We start from the raw sequence: 25201 nt of genomic DNA on the forward strand, positions 1-25201 counted from the left end.
TTATCAATTGAAGAACTTAATTTATTCACTGCTTAACTTGTGATGCTCTTATCTGTATCACTGTTAAGACAGGAGCTTTTCAAGAAAACCCAAATGAACAGCTGTATCTATCAATGAGAAATTTGGTGTTGCTGTTTTTTCCTACTTGGTGGTTTGTTCCCCCTCAGCCACCTCTACAGTTCTGAGAGGACCACCCAGGGTCAGAGAAGCAGCTGTGATTTTTCATCAAAAATAATCAGCAAGAGATCCAAGGAATCCCTATAAATCATGAACACAAAGATGAGAACAGTCAGAGAGCTTGCAGCAAAAGGAAGGAACACCCAGCTGGGCCCCTACCAGAGCTGGGGAGCTCAAGGGAAGCGCTGTGTTTGCCATGGCCTCTGCACAGTGCCTCGAGTCCACCTTGGTGTTATGGTGATGCCAGGGCAAAGAAGCCTCACCTGCACAGCAGGCAGGGCTGTACCAGCCATACCCAAAGCCCAGCTGGGCTGCTTTAGAGCAGGCACCACAACTGAAGTGTCAGACCAAGCCCCAGGAGGATTCAGGCCAGGCCTCGTGCCCCAGTGCTCAGCAAGGGCTTTGCCTGTGCTGCTCCTGCATTCACACTTGGCTTTGCTGGGGAGGTGTAAATGCAATTGTAGCAACTGACTACAGAAATTACAACTCCCCTGAGACATGGGATTTTTTCATTCACATGGTGTGTGCCCTTAAAAACCAAATTAATAATAGGTTGGCATCAATATCTTCTTTCTACAAGTGGTAACAACCAACTGCTACAGGAATAGATCTGAAGCCATTGATAACCCAGTTCTTACACTCATTTGTGTCCCACATTTGCAAGAATCCTACTTTATGGAAACTGGAAATTAATACATTAAATACTTTGCAAGATCACCAACTCTGAATACTAAAAAAGAAATGTCAACGCTGTACTTTTCCTTTTTTAAACAAATATTACAAAATTGAATTTTATTGAGTTTCACACAAGATGCACTTATAAAATTGATACAGAATGTCATTCAACAGAAAAAAAATTAAAGCAATTTCAAGCTTTCTTTAGCAACTGCTAAATAATTATAAAATAAGATACACCAAATTGACAGATAATCTTAATTTCAATGTGTGAACATCTCCAATTAGTATAAAATACATCAAAAATTAAAGATTTTCAAATTTTTCCACAGCACAAGTCCTCTTCTTTTTACTTTCATCCCTAAACATAACCACAGATTTTGGCCATTACTCCCACTACTCTTATGGGAGAGGAGAGGCTGAAAGACTGCAGCAGGGAGCTCCCACCAGAGCAGACAGCCCTAAACTGTACAGCAGAGTCCTCTCATTATCAAGTCTGCTCAGACACACAATTCTGTCCAACTGCCTCCATCTGCTATATTACTGTAGTCCTGCAAATCTCAGGGATTAGCAGGTACATTAAACTTTCACGTGTTCATCCAGCAAAGAAACTTTGGCTTTCCCATTCTGACAAATTATGAAATTAGAAAAGAGGAAATTGTCTTCATTCATTCAGTACTGAAGTACTTTTATGATACCTTCCCTTGGAAAGTAAAATTGGTGCTTACTTGAATGTCTGAAAGGCATTTTGGAAGCTAATGCTGTGTTTTAACAACATATGAAGAATTTATAATTAACTAAGGGGTCTCTTCGGATAAAACTCTCCAGCCTATATTTTGAGCTCAAATTTAATCCACGCTTGGTCTGAGGATTTCAAAACTTCTTTTGTCAACCTTCCCAACTCTGCATCTCACACAGAAATTAAGACGCATTGTAATGCTTAAATGCTCTTTATAGATCTAGTCCATCTACTTAAGTTTGACTAAAACCAATCAATTACATTGAATGGATAATTATGGTTTGATTGTCAGTGTGAGCTTTTATAGGCATGTTCTCAGGCATGTTAATACACAGATGTCATTCTTCTAAGAGTTATATGCAAAATGCAGTGCAATGTTCTTTACTGCTGTGTTAATGCCACACCTACAGTTCCAACACAACACTTGCTGCAATTAACACTCCCGCTCCTTAACATCAGAAGTGCCCCTTTAATATTTTTTCCTACAGCAACAAAAAATCCTCAGCTTTAAAAAAAAATTCTAAATAATTTGCCTTGCAGGACACACAACACATGAAATGAATATGCTTCATATTTGCCCAGTTAAGCAGAACCTTCATTACTGTGATCTTTCCTTGGTGTTTAGTATTCAGATAAAATACTAAGCAGTAAGTCTTTTACTTAAAGGCAAAATTTTATTCTGATTACAAGATTTTCAAGATACATCTTGAAAATATTTTTGTTGACAAGAATAACTATCTTGACTCACTGTTTTATGTACCAATGCTTTATGTGTTTGTTGATATAAGCACAAGTTTTGAATTCTGCTTGCAGATGTTTAATAAAACACGATAACTGGATAGGCAAGCTTCCGGTCAAGTCACCAAACATTTCCAGGAATATCCTTACACTGGAAGAACCTTAATGAAAAATAGTGTTCTGGAAGCATGGTTCCATAATGCAGAACAGGGTTATGCTTTTTTCCAGTCTGTGTTCCAGAAAAGTCATACTGCAGCTCTGCCACCAGGCCAGAGACTCACGATCCACCACATTTTCCAAGAGGCAAGTTAAAGATCACTTACTTGACCTGACCAGATACCAAGCCAAGTTACATGTAGAAAGAAATTAATAACTTTTTTGCCATTAATAATTTAAGTTTTTAAATAAATATTTATTTGCCTTTTGGCAACTGTCCATTCTGGTAGCATCTGCTGTCCCAACAGCTCAGTATCCTTAGCACATAGATTTTAAAAAAAATAAATTCTTAGTCAATTCTGTTTCCACAAATAGTAAACCTGTCTATCTCCAACAAGTCTTTCTTTGCAGACCTGTGTTTTAATTCTGAGCTGTCTTGGCTTATATCTTTTTCTTCTCCATCAGGTGTTGTCAGAAATTGATCAGAATTGCTTGTTACAAGTAAAGATGGCATATTCTCCTTCTGATGCACTGGTTGATTGGTAACTGATGTAGAACCGTTTTCATCTGTGGAAATTCCTGTTGGAACAGAAGACAGTTACAAAGAAAATAATGAATTTAACACAGACATATTGATACAATGTGCAACTTCCAGATTTGTCCAAAGCTATCCTGAAAAAGTGTGCTACAGCAAGTCAGCAGAACAGCAGAAAAATGCTTTCTGGAAGCCACTACCTCTTCTTAGCTTTATGGTAAGAGATTTCTAATTTAGAAAATAAATAGACAGAAGAAAAAAATTCTACAGAAGTTTAAATAATCAGCAAGAGCATAAGCAGCAGAAGTTAGGACATACATGCTTATTTTTGTTGGCTTAAGCAAAAAGATTTTTGACAGTCCTTGTGTGAATCACACAAATGTTTGCTACTGAAATGAACAAAAGGAATATCTGTAGCAGGAACTAGATGTGCCTAATCCTCTTGATAAGTACAATAAACCTGCCTTCTCCAGGGATAGCTAATAAATGACTCATGCACTGTTATGCACTGGCTTCTAAAGCAGTGCTATTAAAGATGTCTATTTTTATCCCTGTCTCTTATTTCAGTGGAACTGAACACTGGCTTCATTAACCTAGGATATTGGTAAGTTATATCCATGTAATTTTTCCATATTTTGTTAAAACGCTTAAAGAATTAAAATGCACAAGCAAATCATAAGGAGAGAAGAAAAAAGGAAAAAAATTAAAATTATCTCCTCCTCAGTAAAGACTGAGCTATTTTTTCTAAAGGAATCTGAAAAAATCTGACTGATGTGGAGAGTACTGCAGACCAGCCCAAGGAAATGTTACCTGTCAGAATGGCAGCATTATCCAAATTACTACAAAACTTATTTCTGCAGAGCATCTGTCTGCAGTATGCCATCTACTACTTGGAGGTACATGAGTTACCCTCTACAATCTTACGGAAATTAAAGGTACTAAACTTGCATTGAAAAAGGAGACAAGTAATTTTAATTCTAGAACTTGGTTACAAATGTAAATATTTTCTAACTCAGCAGCTTCCAGATGTAGCTGGTCAGCCTATAAATGATTACCAGTAATTAGAGCTTTCATCCTTCAAGAGCAAGTTTAGAATTTTATTCTTCAAAATTTCAACTGTTTTTGTGGACAAGCTGGAAACTCTTAGGAAATTAACTGACTTAAACTATAAGCTGGCAGCAAGGAGACCAGATTAATTAATTCCCTTACCCTCATCCTAAGAAGAGATGGGTTGAGAGACTGTATTGTAAAAACCTGTTAAGTGGGGCACAGAGACTAACTAATACTGCAGAGTCAATCCAGCAGTAATAAGGCAAAAGCTGGGGAAGGTAAACTCATTCTTTCACGTAATCAAGAATTCTAGTAAATAAAGAGGTGTTAAAAAAACATAAAATCCCCAAAAAACTGTAAAATTGAGCTTTTCCCATCACCAGTGGAACCTAGGAAGACTGAATAAAATCCATAAAAAGCTTTTTGGTTGCTACTTTTTGCTCAAAATCTTTCAGTTGGAGAAAATAAGCATCCCTGCTACTTCAGCTCAAAAGAGTCTTCAGGATTTATATACTGTAAGTTGAAGGCTCAATATAAGTAAGTACAACTTACTAAGTCTCATATACAAATGTAGTAATAGACTGTTTAATTAAAACATTATCATTATAGTCCTCTAATGAAATGCAAAACTGAATGCAAATATAAATTCAGAACAATTTAGATCGCATTCTTTCATCATGAAAGTAAAGCAGTTGTATGAACTTAAAAGTAAACATTTGCACCAAGTTTGTGCCTGATGTGATTTGACACATGTGAGATACAGAGGTTTAAGCCAAACACTGACAGATTCTTAACTCTCCCCTTGCTGGCCAGACACTCTGACGACTAACGAGCACCTTGCATTTCAAGCTGTTCAAGTTGTTGGCAAGCCATGGAGTGAACACAATAAAAGCCCCACTGTTAAGTTCTCTAAGGCTCTCATTGAGCTTTTCCCACAGGAAGATGCAATCCAATTCAGTTGACAGGAACAATGAAGGTTTCTGTTTCCTCCTATAATGTGTCACACAAACACAATACTGCCATATTCCCATTATAAATTAACTGCTGATGCTGAGGACCTGTAAGAGGAAATTGTGCTGCACAGACTGGAAATGGGGCAGAGACCCACTGAAATTCCTATCTGGATTTCATAAAGCTTTTCATTATGTGTTCATGACAACTACAATTAACTATACCTATGCATAAACCTACCATGTTTTACTTTGATTTCCATGAGAAATACAGATTGCTTACCTACTAAACTTAAGCACTGTCACAGATGATGCGTAAATATTCACAGTGACATGGCAGAGGGGTTGGACTAGATGGTCTTTAAAGGTTCCTTCCAACCCAAACCAAACCATTCTATGGTTAAAACAAGAGGATGCTTCTATTCCATTGTTTCTATCACCTCCACATATCACAGTGAGATCTTATCAGAGATAGGAGAATTGATTACCTAAAGAAGATGCATGAACTAAAACCAATAAATTCTACTGTATTTGCAGACTTGTATTCACAGTTGTGCTATGGCACAATTAACGTCCAGCAACAGGGTTTGTGCAGCAAACATTGTCATGCATCTGCTTTAATATCAAATTTAGTCTGAAAGATTTTCACTGAAAATAAATCAAGGCAGCTGGCCTTACCTTGGGTAGATTTAAATGTGCCTTGCTGTTTGCCAGCTGGCTTCCCTGGGGTGGCAGTCAGGACAGGATTAAATAATTTCTCCTCCATTTTTGCTTCCTTTACATATTGACATGATTTCCCCAGCAGTACAATGCTGTTAAGGACCTTGAGAGATATTAACCTGGAAAAAAAATTGTTCACATATTTGCATTAGCACATTAAAAAAATTGCGTATTATTCATACTGCAATCAATCATATGAAAATAATTGCATATGGTAAGTGCTGTCTTAGAAGGATTAGCTAACAAAATTAAATCCTTTCAGTATCAAGATCAAAAGGTAACAATTTTCCTAACAATTTGTTTCAGATTCAATGCTTAATTTTCTTTTTCCTCCAGAAAGCATCTAGAGAAAAACACCAAGTTTTATTATTTAACTAAAGGACTACAAGGACAATTAAGCAGCCATTTAAGACATTAAATATTTAAACACAGAATTAAAAAGTGCCCTCAACACTGCAAGTCCAAAATAAATGTACCCAAATTAAGTGTGCCCAGCCAAGGATCTTAGTAAACTTGGAACCACAGCACAGCATATACAGAACTATGGAATCATTAAGGTTGGAAAAGATTTCCAAGATCATTGAGTCCAGCCATTAACCCAGCACTGCCAAGTCCTATATGTAGCTTTTACAAACTACAGGCTAATCATAATAAGTCCTTTTTCACATCACAGAAGACAGTCCATAGAACTCAACAAATCCAAAGAGGCAGCACTGCATTACCATCATAGGACAGTCCAGGTGATGGCAGATTCTTTTTCTAGTATGACTAAAATGCAGCACAAACATCACTGAATCTCTTTCCCACCTGTCTCCTTGTTTGAAGAAAAGGAAGGCCTCATCTACCATCAAGTGCTTTTTTACCATTCAACTGAGTTTTGCAAAATCTAATTTTCATTACTAGCAACACATAACTCACAGAGAGCAATGTCTACTCCAGGGAGTGAAGGCTCATTGCAGAACAACAAGGAGAGAGTGATCTGTTCTCTGCAAGATGAATGAAATATTCTCTATGCAAATCAAGCTATGTAATAACAGTGAACCAAATGCAGACTCTAAATTCATCCTCCACTCTCTGAAGTCTGTTTATCATGTACATCATTAAAAGACTAAAAAGACAACTTGAAATGAACATTCACAGACCCATGGAGCAGGTCTAATTGCTTAATCATAAAGTGACCCAAGCACACTCCAGCAGCAGCTCCTCTATCTTTTCTCTGTGTAAATGTAATCAGAACTTGTCAAACAAAAAACCGAACTACTCTACACTTTTAAGGGAAAAAGTAAGTTTATTCTATTTCAATAGAGAAATGGAAGAATGAGCAGAGCACACCACTTTCAGTACTCAGAAGAAAGTGACATTTTAGTATCCAAGCAACCACAAAGAAGATACCCTTTTATATCAGTTGAAAGCTGTGTTTCTCTTCAATTTATTATATTATTGGGATAGATTTTATTTCAGACAGTTGAGAAGGTTTCCTTCATTTTTAATGGTTTAGAGGTGTTTTCCTTATGCATCTTATGTAACATGTTTTTTGTTCTGAGAGAAAAGGTTTCCACAGCATAGTTTGACTCTGATTTAATGAGATCAGAAGTTGAAAAGGCCATAAATCACCACTTCCCTGTATCAGTTCCAGCTTCTCATGGAAAATTATGCAAGCATTTCTAGCAATTCTCCTTTATTCTTTTCTGCTAGCCTATCTCAGGCTTAAATTTCTAACAATGTAAGTTTGCAGTTGTTCAAAATTCTAGAAAAAGAAAACTCATGGGTTTTTTGGCAAGACTCTTTAACTACAATTAAAGATTAACTAGAGTTGTTAATAAACAATACAAAATTAATCCATCCATAGTATAGGCTCAAGTCTTTGCCCAGCTAACTGCTTCAGATTTTATCACGCAATTTCTCACGTATCTATGCTATTATGTTTGTATTCTATATATATTCCAACATCTGATGAAAAGCTGAAATTTATGTTCAGAACAAAAACTACTTGAAAGATGCAGGAGGTGAGCTAGCTCCAAGTCTGAGATCACAGCAAGAGTAAAAATTTGTTCTCACTTTTTAATAAGGACAAAATAGACCAAAATGTATTTAGTTTTGCGACCTATGTCTTTAAATAGCAACATTTAACACAATGTTAATCGCATTACTTCTTTCTGCCCTCCATTCCCCAAGCCACAGAGTGAAAAATCCTAGGTTGCAGCAGTGGAATGGTAGAGGTAGGAAAATATTACACATATTGGGAAAAAGGAAAAACCACTGAGCACGATCTAAGTGCTGACCTTGGTATACCACAGTTTGAATGTGATGATCAGGGCATAGCGCTTTGAATTATACAAAGCTAGCTTTAGGGAGAACATGGGCACAGCATGTAGTATGCTGGGGAAAAAGTCAAAGTATGGCACAGAGGAATGTGACTAAAATTTTACTATTTGGCCTCTATGCAATATCTCAAAGTCTTAGTTATCTGACACTAAACAGATGTGTCCCTACACTGATGTAGACAAAACACATCTGATCGAGCTCTGCTTTTTGCAGATTAGTGCCAGATTAGAGATAAGAGTCTACCTATTAATAAAGAACGTGTAGTAATCCTGTTCTTTGCACAAGCTATTGTAGAACAGTAGTCTTCTCCCTTCCAGCATGGTGTCCTCTCTTCCTGCTGAACCACTGCCTCAGCCTTAGAAGTCTTATGCATCTCAAGCCTTGCTGCCTTCACTTAAAACACAGCTTGGTAGGGCACTGGAAGAAGCATTCCCACAAAACTGCAGGCAGGTTCTGTCAACAGCTTGAAACACTTCATTGCTTATGATCAATTTTGAGAGACAACCAACAATGCACTACACAGCTTTCCTAGAAAGTACAGACAGTACACAGATAGTACACAGCAAGTGTCTCAAGACAGGCAAACTAAACTGGATGTAAAGTACACTTATGCAGTCTAGAAGTACCTATCAACTGGTGAGAAGTTAAAGGTAAGGTAAGTATAAACTGACTTGGCAGTGAAGGGATGCTGAAGGGATAAACACATCTTTGGTATGGAAAACGAACTGCCATTGAACATTATATTTCTTAACTAAGATTACTTAATGACACACCCTTCCCAGGAAATGTGAGCCTTGCATTTATTTTTTTTAACAGTAGTTTCCTAAACCAAAGTAAACCTTGCATTTAACTACCTGAGAGAAAAATTCATTATCTGCTCAGAGCACTTGAACTGCTTATTTTTGTTCGCTTATTGAATCTTTTGGTCTTTTCACAGAAAACTTCAGTCCGTGGAATTCAATTTCCCTTTTTACACAGAAGCATGGTGCTTGTACACAGATTGTCTTAGTCTTTTTGCAATGAGTTATTTCCATTACTGAAGTTACTTACTGAGAGCTATAATCTCCCAATGTAGTCACAGTACTGAGGGACAAATCTGCACTGTCAATTTCAGACTATGAGCATAAGGGTTTTATATTTATGTTCTACTGAATATAAATTCTGTTTATCCTTACATCCAGACATATCAACAGAAACTTATTGCATATATGTAATCAAATAATGGTGAATACTTTTCAATTGTGTGGATTTACTTACCCACAGTAGAACAGCACAACACAAACATAAGCTAAGACTCCTTGTACTTTTATTGAGCTTGTTACGACTCTGATGAGCTGTTTTAAGAATAAAAATTAAAATTTAGCACACAGTTATTAACAGAACTTTGTAACAGATATTTCTTATTTGGTAAATTCAAAAAAAAGTAGAAACATTTACATCAACAGAAATTTAGTCTAATGCTCCCCTTGGCAGTACTAACTACTCCAGATCTTGATCTGAATGAGTATTATAACAGCACTTAGTTGCAATTTTGCCAAAACTGGAGTTTGACAATGTTTCCTTAACACTGACTTTCAAGTAAAATAAGAAGTGGAAAAAAGCATATTTGCTGACAAAGCATGTACAGATCCCCAGAATTGTAAGTACTGCTTGTCTGTATGTGTGTATCTTATATGTGTATGGGGAACGATGGGACAGCTATTTAGAGAAAACATTCTGCAATAGTTAATTCAGGACAGCATGTGGACAGAGTTCCATTAATTAAGTCATTCATTCTATAGCAATATGTATGTGTAACAAAGTCAACTATTTCAGAGTGATGTAGTCAACAAGAGATCAGGAGCTCAGTGCCCCATATAAAAGAATATTGAGTCATGAAGCATCATTATAGGGACAGCCACAAGGACTCCTATGAAAAACCCTCAATAAACTGCTGCACTACTGATAACCTTCTGCTTCTGCAGCAACCAGCTGCTTTGACTATTCCAAATGAATGAATAGGATAACTGCCAAAAGGAATATGTGTTTAGTAAATACAGATGTAGTTTAATTCCACTGGTACAATTCAAGTTCTTACAAATACTACAAAATTAATATATATTCGATTTTCTATGAAAGGCTGAGAAACAATAATGCATTTGTGAAGCCATGAGTAGTATGTGATACAGGTTATACTGAGTATTAACTCAACCTTTCAGCATAATTTCAGTTACCTCAGATGATAATTTCATCCTTAAAACATCCAGCTAGCTATCTCAGAGAGACATATCCTCAAAGTGAGATCTTATTGACAGAGAACTGATAGGAATGATACTACTTACTAGAACAGCCAGTGGAAGAGGAATGAAACCCATTCTTCTGGAAACTGAATCACTATAATCTGTATATGCCTAGGAAAAGAAGAGGAAGAATAATGAACTATTTATGCAAAGGAATGAGCTTATTTTAGCTTGGCACACCCTCCAGATAAGAATAAAGCTCTGTTAACAAACACTATACTGGTATAAAGTGTACCTATTCACATTTTGGAATTCAAATGGAGATAGCTGCACTCACACACAAAAATGTAATACTACCATGACCAGTAAGATTAGCTTCAATGCCCTAAATCAAGAGCAACTGGAGTATAATACAAATGTCTAAACTGAGAGCAACTAGGACACTGAATCCAAAGCCACTATGATATTTCATCTGTACATTATTACCAGCTTAGAGACCTTTTTGTATTAATTTGACTGATCCTCAAATTCTCTACAGAAAAAACTGTTACAGGAATAAAAGAACAATTATCCACTGCACTAGCAATTTTAAATCATTCTACAAACATCTATAATTAGCCTTAAGATAACTGTGTTAAAATTATTTTGAAAATGTTTTTACATTTGTACTCAAAACACAAGTACTTCACATGACAGCTTGCCTGCTGTACTGAACATCACACCAAAGTCAGTGCCTAAATGATGCTATTTTATTTCCCACAGAGGATCCTTAGGAAAAGTAATAGAGTTTTCAAAACTAATGAACTGGTGTTTTTAATATTAAGTTATTATTAAGTATTAAGTATTATTATTAGTAGTAGTAGTAGTAGTAGTAGCTGACAGTGTCAATCTTCTTTATGAGGTTTAAGTACTGCATTCCTCACAGCAGCCCAAGAAACAAGACCAAGAAAACTACAGAAATCATAGTAATGAAGTTCATTTAATAGTTACAGCACACATCTAAAGCACTGATGAGTGAAATGCTAACAAATGAAACCTAAGGAGTCCTCATCCATGAAAGGTGTGCAGTAAACAGCTTTCAAAAAAATGGTACTAACTAAAATGGTGGTCTGTGTGTTCTATAAATACCCATGCCATGACAGTAACATGCATAGTACAAACATGTCTGAACATCTGTGCACTCTATCTGTAAAGAAATATAAATTCCTAATGAATACTGTGCTTAAACCCAACACAGTTAAAATACCATAAAAAGAACAGTAATATAAACTTACTCTGTTAAGTTTACTTACTTCCCATGTATGTCAAAAATGTAAAGTCATTACAACTGTCCCCTTACTGTAAGTGTATTTGGAAGAGACTACTCAGCAGTATATTAAATGAAGCTCAAGCTGACCTGAACAACTGGATATAATATAAATCATAAAGAAACATTCCTGTCATCTCTTATTAAAGAAAGCAGAGCAGGGTTTCAGCACTGCAGGAGTGTAAGAGTACTGTATGTATTTCTTTAGGTGTTTGTTCCAATATTCCCCTTTTAACAATTGTCTTAGTTAATACAGGAAAGAGCATTTTATTTTCAGGCTTACATTTTTCTGTCGACTGCTAACAAGGTCAAATGCAAGACTGGCTCTGTATTCACTGTAGACCTGGAAAAAATCCAGCACATCAGATGTGTGATTAATTTGTTATCACATATTATAAAAGCAACACAGATATTAATAAAGTATTTCCATAAAGTATTATGAACTTATGCATTTGCTGAAAGAGTCAAAGCCAGTTTTTCTGAGGTCTATTGACACTCTTCAAGAGATGAGCCTCTATTTCTGCAATAAAGTAATTTGCATATATATATATATATACACACACACAACAAAGAAACAACACTACGCTATGCTTTAGAAATTGAATGAGACTTCATAAAGTTACTGAATTTTAGGATTATGAGAAACATGGAATAAAAGAAATCACATTAATCACACGTAGTTTTTTCCCCTCACAGTTCATAACTGCTTTTAAGCTACAAGAAAGCTAGTCTTGGGATCAAATTAAACAAATGAGAGAGCTTTCACTAAGCAAATGATCCTATGAAAAAATCAAACTGCATCTGAAGATGAAATAATGTTTTTCTTCTCTTTAAAACAGTTCAGCATATTAAGAAAGAAAAGCATCTATCTTAAAGATAAGTGGTAGGACAACTTGCACTGCAGGTGTTAATAATTCTGGATAAAGCCTGACACAGCAACCATAAACCTTTAGAACTTCATACACAAGCCCCACAAAGTTTATTGAATAAACCTTACAAAATTGCCAGTGACTACCCCCACCCTCCAGCTGTTTCAGCACTCTGAAGCATGCTACATTTTTGGCTACCATGGCTTCATTACTGCTCTTTTTCCACACTCTCTGTACGAAAGTAGGGCATGCATAAATGCCTCTGGCATAAGGGAGCTTATTAAGTGCATCTATTACACTTGTTTCTACACCTCACAATGTAGTTACTTTAGAGATGCTGAAAAAGAAAGCACCACACAAGTTCTGATCTCATTTTCTGAGAAGTGGTTTTAATAGTGAAAAGACACTAGCTCATATCTTCGCAAATTTATCGAGCATGTTTGAATTCACAGTGTGGAACACAAATGGCCCATGTGTAATGCTGCAACACACAAGAAGCAACCTCATCTACTACTTTAAAAGAAGAACTGGATAATATATGTGGCCTAAGAAATTTCAGGAGTGGGAAACTAACATAACCTACTTCCTACTAGTGCTCCAGGGACAGTGGGGAAAAAAAGATCTCTGATTTCAGATTCCACTTTAAACACACTTGCAATAATAGAGTTAAAGCAGCCTAACAAAATGTGTTTTTCCAAAAGCCTGAATTTTAACCTACAGTCCATTTTGTTAGGGAAGGCTACAAGCTCTGTCTAGACTGCAGAACAAGTAACTTCCTTTCAGTTTAAATCACTTCACAAAATGATCTGCCAATAATGTGAATTATAGCTATTATGTGAGCTGTTATACAAAACTTGCAATAATTTATGGATCTGGAACTACTAATTTAGAAGCAGAGGTGTTAGTTACACATTAAAAAGATCCTCAAAAGTATATTGTATCAGGAAACTAGCAAGCTTTCCCAAGTGATATCAAACATATGAAAATAACAATTTTTATGTTTTCTGCCCTGGAAAAAATTTTAATATTTAAAAAAATATTAGCAAAATTAAATACAATTTAAATAGCATCCAGCATTCCAAACAGAATACCTACATCTGCCGTGATGTCATTGAATTTTGTTATAAAGGCGTGTTTCACAATATCCACTGCAATTTCTGAAGCAACCACCATGCAAACATCCGGGAATAGCACCCAAAAGTGATCTGAAGGTTGTGAAGAAACAAGTTAGGCCATTTAATTTAATGTCAGCATACAAAAAGAATTGTAACAGTTCTATTCAACAATGAAAAATTCTCATGAGTCTGAAGAATATGTAGGTTTAGATATCACTGAGCATGCAGTGTGCAAATTCTTGCTTATTCCACTGCTGTCCTAAAAACTTATCAGTGCTGTACTATCACATCACAGTTAGGATCAGGCTCTAAACTCTTCACTTTGTAAACCTTTACCCTTAGTAGGAACCTTTGCAAGTATTAGATACGTGTTCCGTATGTGTAAGACATAGACAAAGCATCTGCAGTTTTTGATACTTAAGGTAAAATTTAGGTAGACTGGTAAGATTCAGGCAAAATATACCTCACAGAGCAGGAGTCAAAATTATTAAAACAATGTTTTAATAAAATCGCTATTTTACACAATATTTATTTAATAGGTCATTAAAATCTTCAGTATAATCAATGTTAGATTAAGAATTGTATTTTAACATAATCTTTATCACATTTCAATCTCACTAGCTACTTTCTAGGGGATCCTTCAACCACAGCATACTCAAAGGAAAGGAAAGGGCTGGGAAGAAATTGTTCCAGACACTGCTTGAAAGATAACTACACATATTTATAGCATAACAATAGATATTTCTAGCAGAAAGAACACAGTCATTCTTAGACCAGAAATAGAAAAACGAGAATCTAAGGTATTTGATAAAATTAGGATTTGATAATTAAATGTGTTGATTACTCTTATCTTTCAGATTGAGAGAAGAAGCAAGAAATACAGCTCTTGAGAGCATAGAATTTTTTCTTTTAGTTTACTCACCTGGATTCCATGAGAACTGTTCCATATTTCTTAGACATACAATTAGCAGCAGCACGTAATTAGTGAACCTCTCCTTTATATCTGGATTTTAAAAAAACCAAAATCTGTCAGCTCCAAAGAAACATTTATTTGCATACAAAGATATCTACTCATTCTGAGGTTCCATCATTTATTAATTCTTGGATTAGATAACATTTCCCACAAATTATTTAACTGGATTTAAGGGGTGGGGGAAATGCTGGGAACAACACCATGGACAGGATTTCCACAGTAGGTTGTGAACTGGTCTGTCCAACGCTGCCTCACCTTGGAGTTCCCAGCAGCAGAAGGGAATTGTCACTTACTATCACCTCTTCTAATACATTAATAAAATAATAATTCTTCTTGCATTCATTCTGTGATTCAAAAAGAACCAGCACTTCCTGCTACTAAAATGAAGAGAATGTACCAATCTGTCCTTTCAAGCTATTAGCAAGGTACATTTCATTTTCTACAGATCATAGATATTCAAATTGCTGTATACTGGGTTCAGTAAAAGGAAGAACAAATGTTTGAATACAACTGTTAGACCTTAGCTAAAAGGCTCCTACCAGTCTTTCACACTGCCCTCTTAAAGGGAACGGCAGGATGTATCAGCAGAATTATCAAAATGGTAGGCGCTGTAGCACAAGAGCAATCTAATTCGGGACAAAGTCCTATGCCTTGCCTCCTTTTTTTCTACTTTGGTATTCTTTTTCCAGAGATGACACACACAGAGCTTGCTTCAGGAAGCATCACATTTTTTAGCTTATTAAAAAAACACCCTCCTGAAACCGCATTACTAAAAAGCAGGGTAAAACCTAAAACATAATGTCATCACAATTTAGGAAGTCCAAAAAAGTCTTTTTAGAAGATAGAGCTACTAAGAAAATCTGTGAAGACCCTTATTGCTTGTCACACCTGTCAATAATCACAGAAATAATTTCTTTGTGGTCCCAAGGGTTCATTTTCTTAAGCACCTCCAATATTGTGTGGGGTTCTACCTACTGATTTTGGGAAACAAGAAATAGAAATGTTCAGAAGAACACACAACAATTAAGCTGGACAAAAAAAATTGACTTTGTGTCAACGGTTTCCATCATCTCTGACTGACTACAGGTCATCAGCAATGCCTGTGGCTGCAGTTACTACAGTATAATAATACCCCTCATTTTAGAATAGAAGTTTGGAAATACTGGCAGGTCTGAAAAAATTGAGCAAAAATAAAAGAAGAAATCCTCCAGGTGAAGGAAAGAAAAAGTACACAGAATTCAAGAAGAATGAGATTTCATGCACAATAGCATAAATTTATTTGTCAGTATGGGCTGGAGAAGGGACAGAGGAAGTACAGGCTTTCAAAATAGAATGAATGGCATATGTATGTTGGGGGAGAAAAAGGAAATATTTTAGTACAATAAATTTAAAGCAGAAAAAAAGGACTTAAGTAAAACCTAAGCATAATTTCTTCATTTTCTGCCAGTAACACTCCAAGTGAAATACATTCTTCTATGCTTCTGAATTAACAAAATACTGCCCAAATGACCAGAACACAGTATCATCTGAAAAACCTAGTTACAAGGCACCACTTGACACTATCACAAATGGATGAAAATGCAGTCAAGCACTCATTGATCTACATGCTTTATCATGCCCATTAATGACTTGGAAATAATCACTGAGCTTTCAGACTTTTGCACTGAATTTCAAAATATTTTTATCTTCTATTTCCCACATTGCCATGACGCAGCACTGGTCAGCAATGAAGAACAAACACAGATCTCATCTTCAGTTTTTCAGGTCCCATGGAGGCCTGTACAGAGAGATATTCTTAAGTGGGAAGCAAGGACATTAATTCAGGCCTAACATTAAAGCATGTCTCAAGCTAATCCTCCAGACATTTATTACCTGCTTGGTATGTTAGCTCACCAGTCAACAGGATTAAATTGAGAAGGGACATTTTGGACTTGAAATTTCCTCTTATAATGCTGTAATACCAATTTTTCTTCCACTAATTTTCTTCCAACTGGGTGACAGCCTGATACCTATTTTCCCCCTCTTGCTTATTTTCCCTGTTCTCAGTGGCCTCCCTTCTAATCTGTTATCTCCTCTGCCACAGCTGTTCAAGGCTGTTAGGAGGGAGAGGAATAACTGTGGCTGCTGCTCTTCATCCTCATCCCTCTCATCAACTGTCAGAGTTGCAAGCAAGGCAGACAGGGCACTTTACAGCAGCTCCAACAGTAAACTCAAACAAATCAAAAATTCATTTCATTTCTCACCCTCATGGACAAGGACAAAAAAAGGCTTCAGGATATGCAAAACAACCACTGGTAATCAGTCCTAAATATTAATCAAAATTCCAGAATAGAAAATATGTACAGTAATGTTTCATCATTTATTATGAATTAATTTGATGTTGTATATGTACATTTGGTTTTTTAAAACTGGTGAGGGGATTTTCCTGTACCATGTATTGCCACTTCTTGGATGATGTGGTGAACTACAGAACAAGTGAAGCTACATCCCTGGGTCCACACCTGCTCATGCTCTTAAGAAAAACAAAGATAAAGTATATCAATGTAATTGTGAATTTGGCAAAACAGTGACAAACCACCAGTGTTAGTGATCAGTTACAGACAGCACAGGTACTAGCAGGAGGCAATCATTCTATTCTGCTTCAGCATAACGAAGAGTAAAGTGGAAAGAAAAGTGATCTCTTTTCATTCTCCATTATGACAATGCTTAGTAACATTGATATAAGCCATTTCAACTCAGTTTTGCATGTATTCCACTATGTAAACAGAATAAGCATACCACATAACTGTTTTTCTGTTAGGATACAGTATAGCTTCAATAACCCTTGCCATTATAAGGCAGGGTGAAATGAGAGCCAAAATGTCAGGCCAATGACATTTTAAATGGTCTTCAGCTACCTCCACAAGGACCTGATTAAGAAGCTTACTTTCTCAGTGTTGATGAATGTTAAAAACCTGACATGTAGCACTAATTCAGATATATTTATCCCCTTGACCAGTCTCTTGTCAGCACATACCATGCACAGTGCTGATGACATATTGTGCAGAAATCTGGATGGATATCAGAGACAGGTGCTGCCCCTCAGGAGTCCATATTGAGACCAGTGTTATTTAGTATCTTCACTAACAACAGAGATGAAGGAATTGAGTGCACCCTCAGCAAATTTGCAGATGACTGAGCGCTGAGGTTGCCACACCAGAAGGGTAGGATGTCATCCAGAAGGACCTGGACAAACTCAAGAAATGGACCCATGGGAGTCTCAAAAGGTGTAATAAGACCAAGTGCAAGGTGCTGCATCTGGGTTGGGGCAACCCCAGGTATCAACACAGGCTGGGGGTGAACAGATCAAAACCAGCCCTGTTGAGAAGGACTTGGGGGTTCTGGTGGATGAGAGGCTGGGCAGGAGCTGGCAATGTCTGCTCACAGCCCAGAGAGCCAAACGTGTCCTGGGCTGCATCACAGTGAGAGCCCAGGAACAGAGATCCTGAAGTGGGGTAAATAGTCTTTAGAACACACACATATTTCCTTCCAGATTCCCTGACACATTATGCAGGAATCCCAAACCAGAAAGAAAAAAAAAATTATCACGTTAATCCCCCTGTTTATATGTTTAGATCAAAAGTTAGTTATAAATTGTAGCATGTAACAAGTGAAACAAGATCTTTTGGTTTACATCTCAGCAACTCCTAAATAGCTATAGTGCCAACTACCTCTTAACAAGTGACCAGAGCACAAGAAAGGATCAAACACTGAACAAGGAACCATCAAGGACACACCAATCTCAAACACAGTCCTGCCCCCAAATCCCTCATCCTTAAAATAAACAACTCGATTAGAATAATGGTATTAAAAAACCCAAAGCCATACAAGAAAGCAGTTCAAATTTCAAAGACCAAAAGCAAAAATAAAGGCTATTCAGTATTGTGATCAAAGTCAGAGACTGATAAATTTGGAACAAAGAAGAACAGAGAAGAAAAAGCACAGAATTATAAAGAAGAAAACTGAAGTTCCTAAAACTTTAAAATAAATATGTTCAATTTTTGAGACAAGAGATTTAAAAAACAAGGAAGAGTCAGGCCTAATAACGAACTGAAGGAAATAACCTAATGCACTACATCTAATTCACTTCTTTGTATGAGGTACAATTGACTTTTGTGAAAAAATTTAATTTAGAGCACAGCTTGAAATTAAAATAAGACATTTAAAAGCATAAAGGAAGGCAGCATGCTGGGCTTTCAACAATGATGAAAGAATTTTTCTTTATAATTTGGTCTCCTTGTTCTCTAATACTGACCCTACAAAATTAGTTCACAGATAACTATTTCAAAAAGAGAATATACTATTTAAATTTAGGGGACTATTTCTTTCTGATACACCAAATAAAAGACTTTCTGTATAGAAGTGCTTTCCAATGGCTGCAGTGTTTAGATTGCCTGGGTGTACATAAATTTCCTTGTAAAAGTCAGGGTGACAATACAAAAGTAATTTTGCTGCAGCTGACAAATCAAAGCTGTGGGAACAGCATGGTTGAAGTCCCAGATTCTGTAGCTGCAGTGTCAAGCAGCTATAGAAGCCTACGGTCTTTGTTGATCTGCCCCTAAAAGACAACAGGTTTAGTTTTATTAGACAACAATTAACTTATGTGTATTTCATGTCCTGTTCAATTAATTTTTATGTAGATGATTCACAGTTATTTTAATCCTGAAATTTTAGTAGATTAGCAGTTACAGTAGAATTTTAAATGGCCATACAAAGGTGAGAAGGATCACTGACTCCACTAAGTCCAGAAATGTAAATACTGAGAAAAATAATACAGCTACACATGAGCTTGCTATCCACCAACTGGTGCTGAGCACAATGCCAAGTGAAAATGATTTCACAACTTCCAGTAGCTTGGTGGCACTTCCTATCCTGATGTCATACTGTGTAGAAGCTTCAGCCAGGCAGGGCTCTGCAAGGTATTTCAACGTATGATACGGGGCATTTCCTAGAAAGTACAGCTTGCACAGCTCATTTCTGTTTTCACACTTTTATGCACAAGAAAACTTGCTTTTGAATTTGAGTTGTAGTAACTTCTCTTGAACACAGTATCTACTCTGGTGGTCATTGCTTATCTTTTCTGCTATGTCATATTTTTCTTTTAATTCACATGCTAAATAAGAAGAGAGTTTCACCTACTCGTGAGAAATTCCTCAGATGCCCCTGTGAGATTCCTATTATTCCCCTCAGATTATTTACCTACTGTGTTCTAATCAGTACCTTTACACTGAATTGAAAACATTTAAATACTATTTAAATCCTGTTTAATATTTTGAGCTGAGCCCCAGAAAAGGTGAATCCATTCAGTGTGTCCAAGCTTCATCAGCTACTGCTGCCATCATTACCCTACGGATGACTGCAAACATCAGAAAATTACTGAAAGAAGCAGAGAAAGGTGGGAAATACACAGGAGTGCCTAGATTTAGTATTTCCTTTCAAAAGTTTAGTTCAGCCCAGGCATGCAGCTTGAGCACAATGTGTTCTAGGACACACAAGACCACTCCAAAGGCTAACTGGAAGCTCAGCTGGCAGGACCAGACTAGCCTCAGTTCCAGGGCAGGATGAAGTACTGGCACACCAAGCCAACACCATTGTAAGATACACCATCAAAATATGCACCATCATTTCAGCTGCATGAAATAAAACATTTAAAGGATACTAAAGTGATCAGAATACATGAATTGAAACAATACTGTTCCACCCTTACTGAGACTGTGATGCAGTAAATCTGTTCAAGTTCAAAAGAGGTGAAAAGCTCTACTAAAAATCTGTCAGTTATTTATCTCTGAGAAGAAAAACACTGCTATTTATAACCATACTGAAAGGTGTTCCAGGAAAAGTGATCTGTTTGAAAGGAATAAATTAGCTTGTTTTGTGCACTCTTCTATGTATGTACTCACTGCCTCATCCCCACACTAATGAATGGCAATACTTCTTCCATCAACTGATAAAGGACGACCTGGTTCTGCTATTATGGGTCTTCAATAATAATGTCCAGCAATAAAATATTGATATCCTTTTCTTTTTATGGAGGAAATTGCTAGCAATTTCTAGTATCAGTCCCTTGCTTATTTCAACATGAAAGAGGCCTCACCTTTTGGCAGGAGAGCTAGATGCATAGTCGTAACTATTTTCTGCACTAATAATAAACCTTATCTAGGTTTTCTGTCAATAGTTAAGTAAATTTCATTTTTAGCATTCTCGCTGTAAAGTTAAATATGTCTGATTTTAAAAATATAAGTAATTAGATCTTGGAACGGAAAATAATACTATTATCACAGAATAAATATTATCAACATATCTGGGAAGATCTTTTTTGGGAGTTTTAAGCTTAGAATTTAGTGTTAATTTTCTGTTATACAATTCTCTGTGATATATTTAAGGTTTTATGTAAGTAGTCTTTCATCCAAAGAATTACAGAACATCTGCACGTAAAATTGAAGTTTGCAGATGAATTAGACAGAGGTCATACCAATAGTCAGAACTCAAAACCTGATGTAAGCCTATTGAAAATTTAACTTATGATATAAAAATATGAATAATCTGTTTTTAAATAAGTAGCTATTTTATTTTTTTAACCTATTGCACATTTCAGTTATCTGGTTTAAAACCTTAGAGCTGGAATTAAAAGAGTATGTTCTGTTTTCTTTGCCCATCTGTATAAAAGAATGTGGGGAAATTCCAATCAAATATACTGAAGGAATTCTTCACTGTGAGGGTGCTGAGGCACTGGCACAGGTTGCCCAAAGAAGCTGTGGATGTCCCCTCCCTGGAGGAGGGCACCAAGGTGGATGGGGCTGGAGCAACCCGGTCTAGTGGAAGGCGACCCTGCCCATGGCTGGGGGTTGGAATAAGACAATCTTTGAGGCCCCTTCCAGTCCAGGGCATTCTGAGATTCTACAAAACTAGTACAAGCAAAGAAGCTCTAGCACAACCTTAAAGTACAATCATTCCTACTGGCTTTAAAATCAAGAATTCAATAAATATTTCAAATGGCTGATATCAGTATTAGGAAGAATCTCCATCAAAGGATACCTGAACAGCTTTTCCTCATGAGACATTCTGAGTACAAATGCCCAAAATTCATCCTAAGCAGCAATACAGTTAAGAAGTGCCAGAAGCATGTTTCCTAAGTACCCTCTACCTATTGGGAGCATATCACAAATTAGAGTAATCTCTGGTATATCCCTCATATATCAGCTACTTTGTTGCACTGGTTTTTTTGTTGTTTTAGGGCTAGGGGGGAGGTATTTCAAGATCCACCCTCACAGCTGCCCAACAACATGCATTCTGAGATCACTGTGTCAATACAGCACACTATAAAGTCAATTTTTTGACAACAAAAGACTTGATCACTTGGAAGCACGGGCATTTCAGCACAAAGCCTGTAGGCTGTTTTAGCACCTCAAATAAAAACTTGCCATAAAAGGACTAAGTGCTCCTTGAAGCGGATCTCAATTTCATCCTACTGAACCAATCAGTAAAATGGGTGATGAGGAATGCAAGTCAGAACACTCAAATTCACCAAGGTAAAATGTTTATAGTAAGAATAATATTAAATACATTGATTATATTAAATATATTAATGAATTAAATAAACAGTCTCTCTGCACATTTTCTCCTGATCAGCACCGCTATACATACCACTATTTGACATTTGAAAAAGATTGTTCTTCTCAAACTTCTTGAAAACACTTCCTTTTATTTCGACGAACTGCAATTTTTAGAAACAGTTAGTTAGTTTTTACTCATAAAAAACTGACATTAAACAAATAATAATATCAAAAAAGAAGCCATTTAAAAATATTAATATTTAAGACATATGATACACAAAGATATAGGATTCTGAAACAAATGAGGGTAGCTATATGATAAAGCTACATACTTACATTATTGGACATCATGATGGTAAGCAGTGATTTATTGTGGGAGTTGAAGGCCACATTGAGGGTTGTTGCTTGAACCATTATAAGAATAGCATGCAGGACTGCATAGCAGGGTTAAGGAAGAATATCTGAAATAGGTTTTCTGCACAGTACTGAAGAGCAGTGAACCACAGATCTCCTATTTTGCTTTCAAAGTTTAACAGGAAAGTTTCCTACATTCCTGTAAACCAGACTTACAGCAAGACAATACTTACATGTATGTAATAAATGCACAGTGCTTTGTAGCATGTAATAATGATGCTAATTTTTCTTGCTCTAAAAGAACCCAATGACATTAGTTGTGAGAAACACCAATACAGGCTGCAGAAAAAAAATCTCAGGTAAAGATTCAGAATTAGCCTAAAGGTTCAGACAAAATAGGGAAAAATTGTAAGAATTTTAAATTCATTACCAAAACTACTGGACTACAGTATCTCTTTAGAGTCATAAATTCATTTTAAGATTATTTCACACTAAGAACATTTGCATCCTGAATATGCATGAGTTTATCCTTTCACTTCAAGAAAATATATTCAAGCTAGATGCATTTAAAATACCACTAAATAACAAAACCCCTCTATCTTTAAGGCCCTGTGAGCCAAAATACTCAAAACCAAATCAGAAATAAAATTTTCCATGAACTATCCAACTATGGCTTTTTATTTTACTACAGGTACACCATCATGAAGGGATTATTTATTTTAAAGCAGGTGGTACTGGCAATCTTACTTTTCAAGTAAAGGAAGAATGATTTATGAATGCTATCAATTTTTCAAATGTATTAAAATAAATAATTCAGAGCAATTATTCTGTAATTTAACTTAGAAAATTTTGTAATTTATCAAAGAAAAAAGGATACAGACATAGAACACTGCCATGAAGAAGTGAGGAATCACACCTATGTGAGCTCTTTTTCTTTCCTTAGGTTCTGTAGCTGTCCAATAAAGAGCATCCAAAATATCTTGTCCAAATGAAGAAATCAGACGATCAGCCACCTAAACAAGAACAACTTTACTGCCTTTTTCTCTCCAACACTTGAGTAAACCCAGGTCAAGAACACTTCAAACTAAAAGTACAGCTCAATCTAAAACAGGTTTCACATATATATCGCTTTTGATCTCTTACTTACTCCATTTTCTCTCTGGATTTCACAGCAACACCGTTCCTTTTGTATATTACGCAGTTTACCTTCCCTTTCAAATTTACTATCCCCTTTGCAACAGTATTTGGAATAAATAATAATATATTGTTGTCTTAGATGCTTTCTTGAAAGATACTCAAGTGCAACTCAAAACTCAGTCTTTGATAAAGCAGTATGTCTGTTGTATCAAACCATTTAAAATGTTTTCTCCCCATCCCTCTGAGTTTAAAAGAAAAAACCCCAACAATAAAAATGTGAATGCCAGATGACAGGGAACATTAGCTTACGGTACAAAACCCCTAAAATTAGACTTGTCTTTACTGCTTTCTATACACTAAAGTATATACTTAATGCAAATGTCTACATAAAGCAGAATTCAAAATTAAAAGTACTATACACACAAAAACAAGCGATTAAGAGGGACTTGAAAGTCTGCCAAAAAGGGAAAATATGATGAAAAAACAACAAACACCTGGAGTATAATCCAAAGAATATACACACAAATAGGAAAAAACCCTCTAGCAGTAATTCTAAAGATAGAAAACATATGGACAGCATTTTGAACTTGTAATTTAATACCACAGCAAGAAAGGTCATAGGGAGTTCCACCAGTTCCCAACATTTCATCAGCAACAAACATATAAAACTGAAAATCATTACACAGAAGAACATTTTTTTCTGTCTATACACTGTAGTTCAATAATTTTAAAACCAAGCTGCACAGGGCAACAAAACCAGAACTTCAATAATTAAACTTGGCATGTCTGGCTAAAAAAAGAGCTATCTCTCATTGCTTACTAATTCAACCAAATGGAAACAGGTAAAGATGACAAACTGATTATCTCTACTTAAGAAAGACAAGGAATATTTTTCTCTTAGTGTCTTTCTGTAAAACAACAATTTTTGACATGTCAAATCAACATGTAGCAGTACAGAACCAGGTGTACAATGTCCCTGCAAATACTGATCCTACTAGATAGAAAATAAGTTCTTGGGACAACCCAAACCTAGACTTCAGATAATCTCCTGACTTTTTAAACTAAATAATTGTCAAGGCAAAGGTATTAAAGTGACGAAAGTCGTACTTATTTCTGACACTATTACTGAATGAAGTTTCCTAAAATATGAACATTGAATTAAAACAAAATTTTACAGGATGCCTCAAGCAAATGTACAATGTGCTGTGCTCTAAGAATCACCTATGAAATAAAATGAACAAAGCCATGAGCTGATGCATTATCATAAATCTGAAGCTCCCAACCCCATCAGTTTGAGAGATATTTACAGTGGCATTGTTTTCGGCTTTTAGATTTTGTAAATTGAGATTGTCTGCATTATTTGGTTCCTGCTCATTGTGATGACCCACTGAGTAATTACACCTGGTGTAATAACACCAGCTACAGAAACTTAAGAGTTTGGTAAGTTTTGTTCACAATATTGTGAGGGTTTTAATAGATAAAATGGTGGCTTTGCTTTCCTTTCTATTTAAGCAGTCCTTGGTTCTTTGCTGAAAGGATAGAAAATATTAAAACCCACCACACAATATTGT

General features: G+C 36.1%; 1 protein-coding gene across 1 annotated transcript in view; it reads right to left on the reverse strand.

The window, feature by feature from the left end:
- Nucleotides 1-933: 933 nt before the first annotated feature.
- The window catches only part of TAPT1 (transmembrane anterior posterior transformation 1), a 49523-nt gene continuing 25255 nt past the window's right edge, over nt 934-25201 (reverse strand). Inside the window, exons 5-14 of the mRNA XM_030947094.1 lie at nt 23371-23506; nt 22476-22573; nt 22231-22300; nt 14497-14577; nt 13555-13664; nt 11874-11933; nt 10387-10455; nt 9323-9399; nt 5699-5859; nt 934-3064 (exon numbers count right to left, since the gene is read on the reverse strand). Coding sequence (XP_030802954.1) covers nt 2835-3064; nt 5699-5859; nt 9323-9399; nt 10387-10455; nt 11874-11933; nt 13555-13664; nt 14497-14577; nt 22231-22300; nt 22476-22573; nt 23371-23506 — 1092 coding nt within the window. The 3' untranslated portion in view covers nt 934-2834. The remainder of the gene's footprint in view (nt 3065-5698; nt 5860-9322; nt 9400-10386; nt 10456-11873; nt 11934-13554; nt 13665-14496; nt 14578-22230; nt 22301-22475; nt 22574-23370; nt 23507-25201) is intronic.

The sequence above is a fragment of the Camarhynchus parvulus genome, chromosome 4, assembly GCF_901933205.1.
Source record: "Camarhynchus parvulus chromosome 4, STF_HiC, whole genome shotgun sequence".
Classification (NCBI taxonomy): domain Eukaryota; kingdom Metazoa; phylum Chordata; class Aves; order Passeriformes; family Thraupidae; genus Camarhynchus; species Camarhynchus parvulus.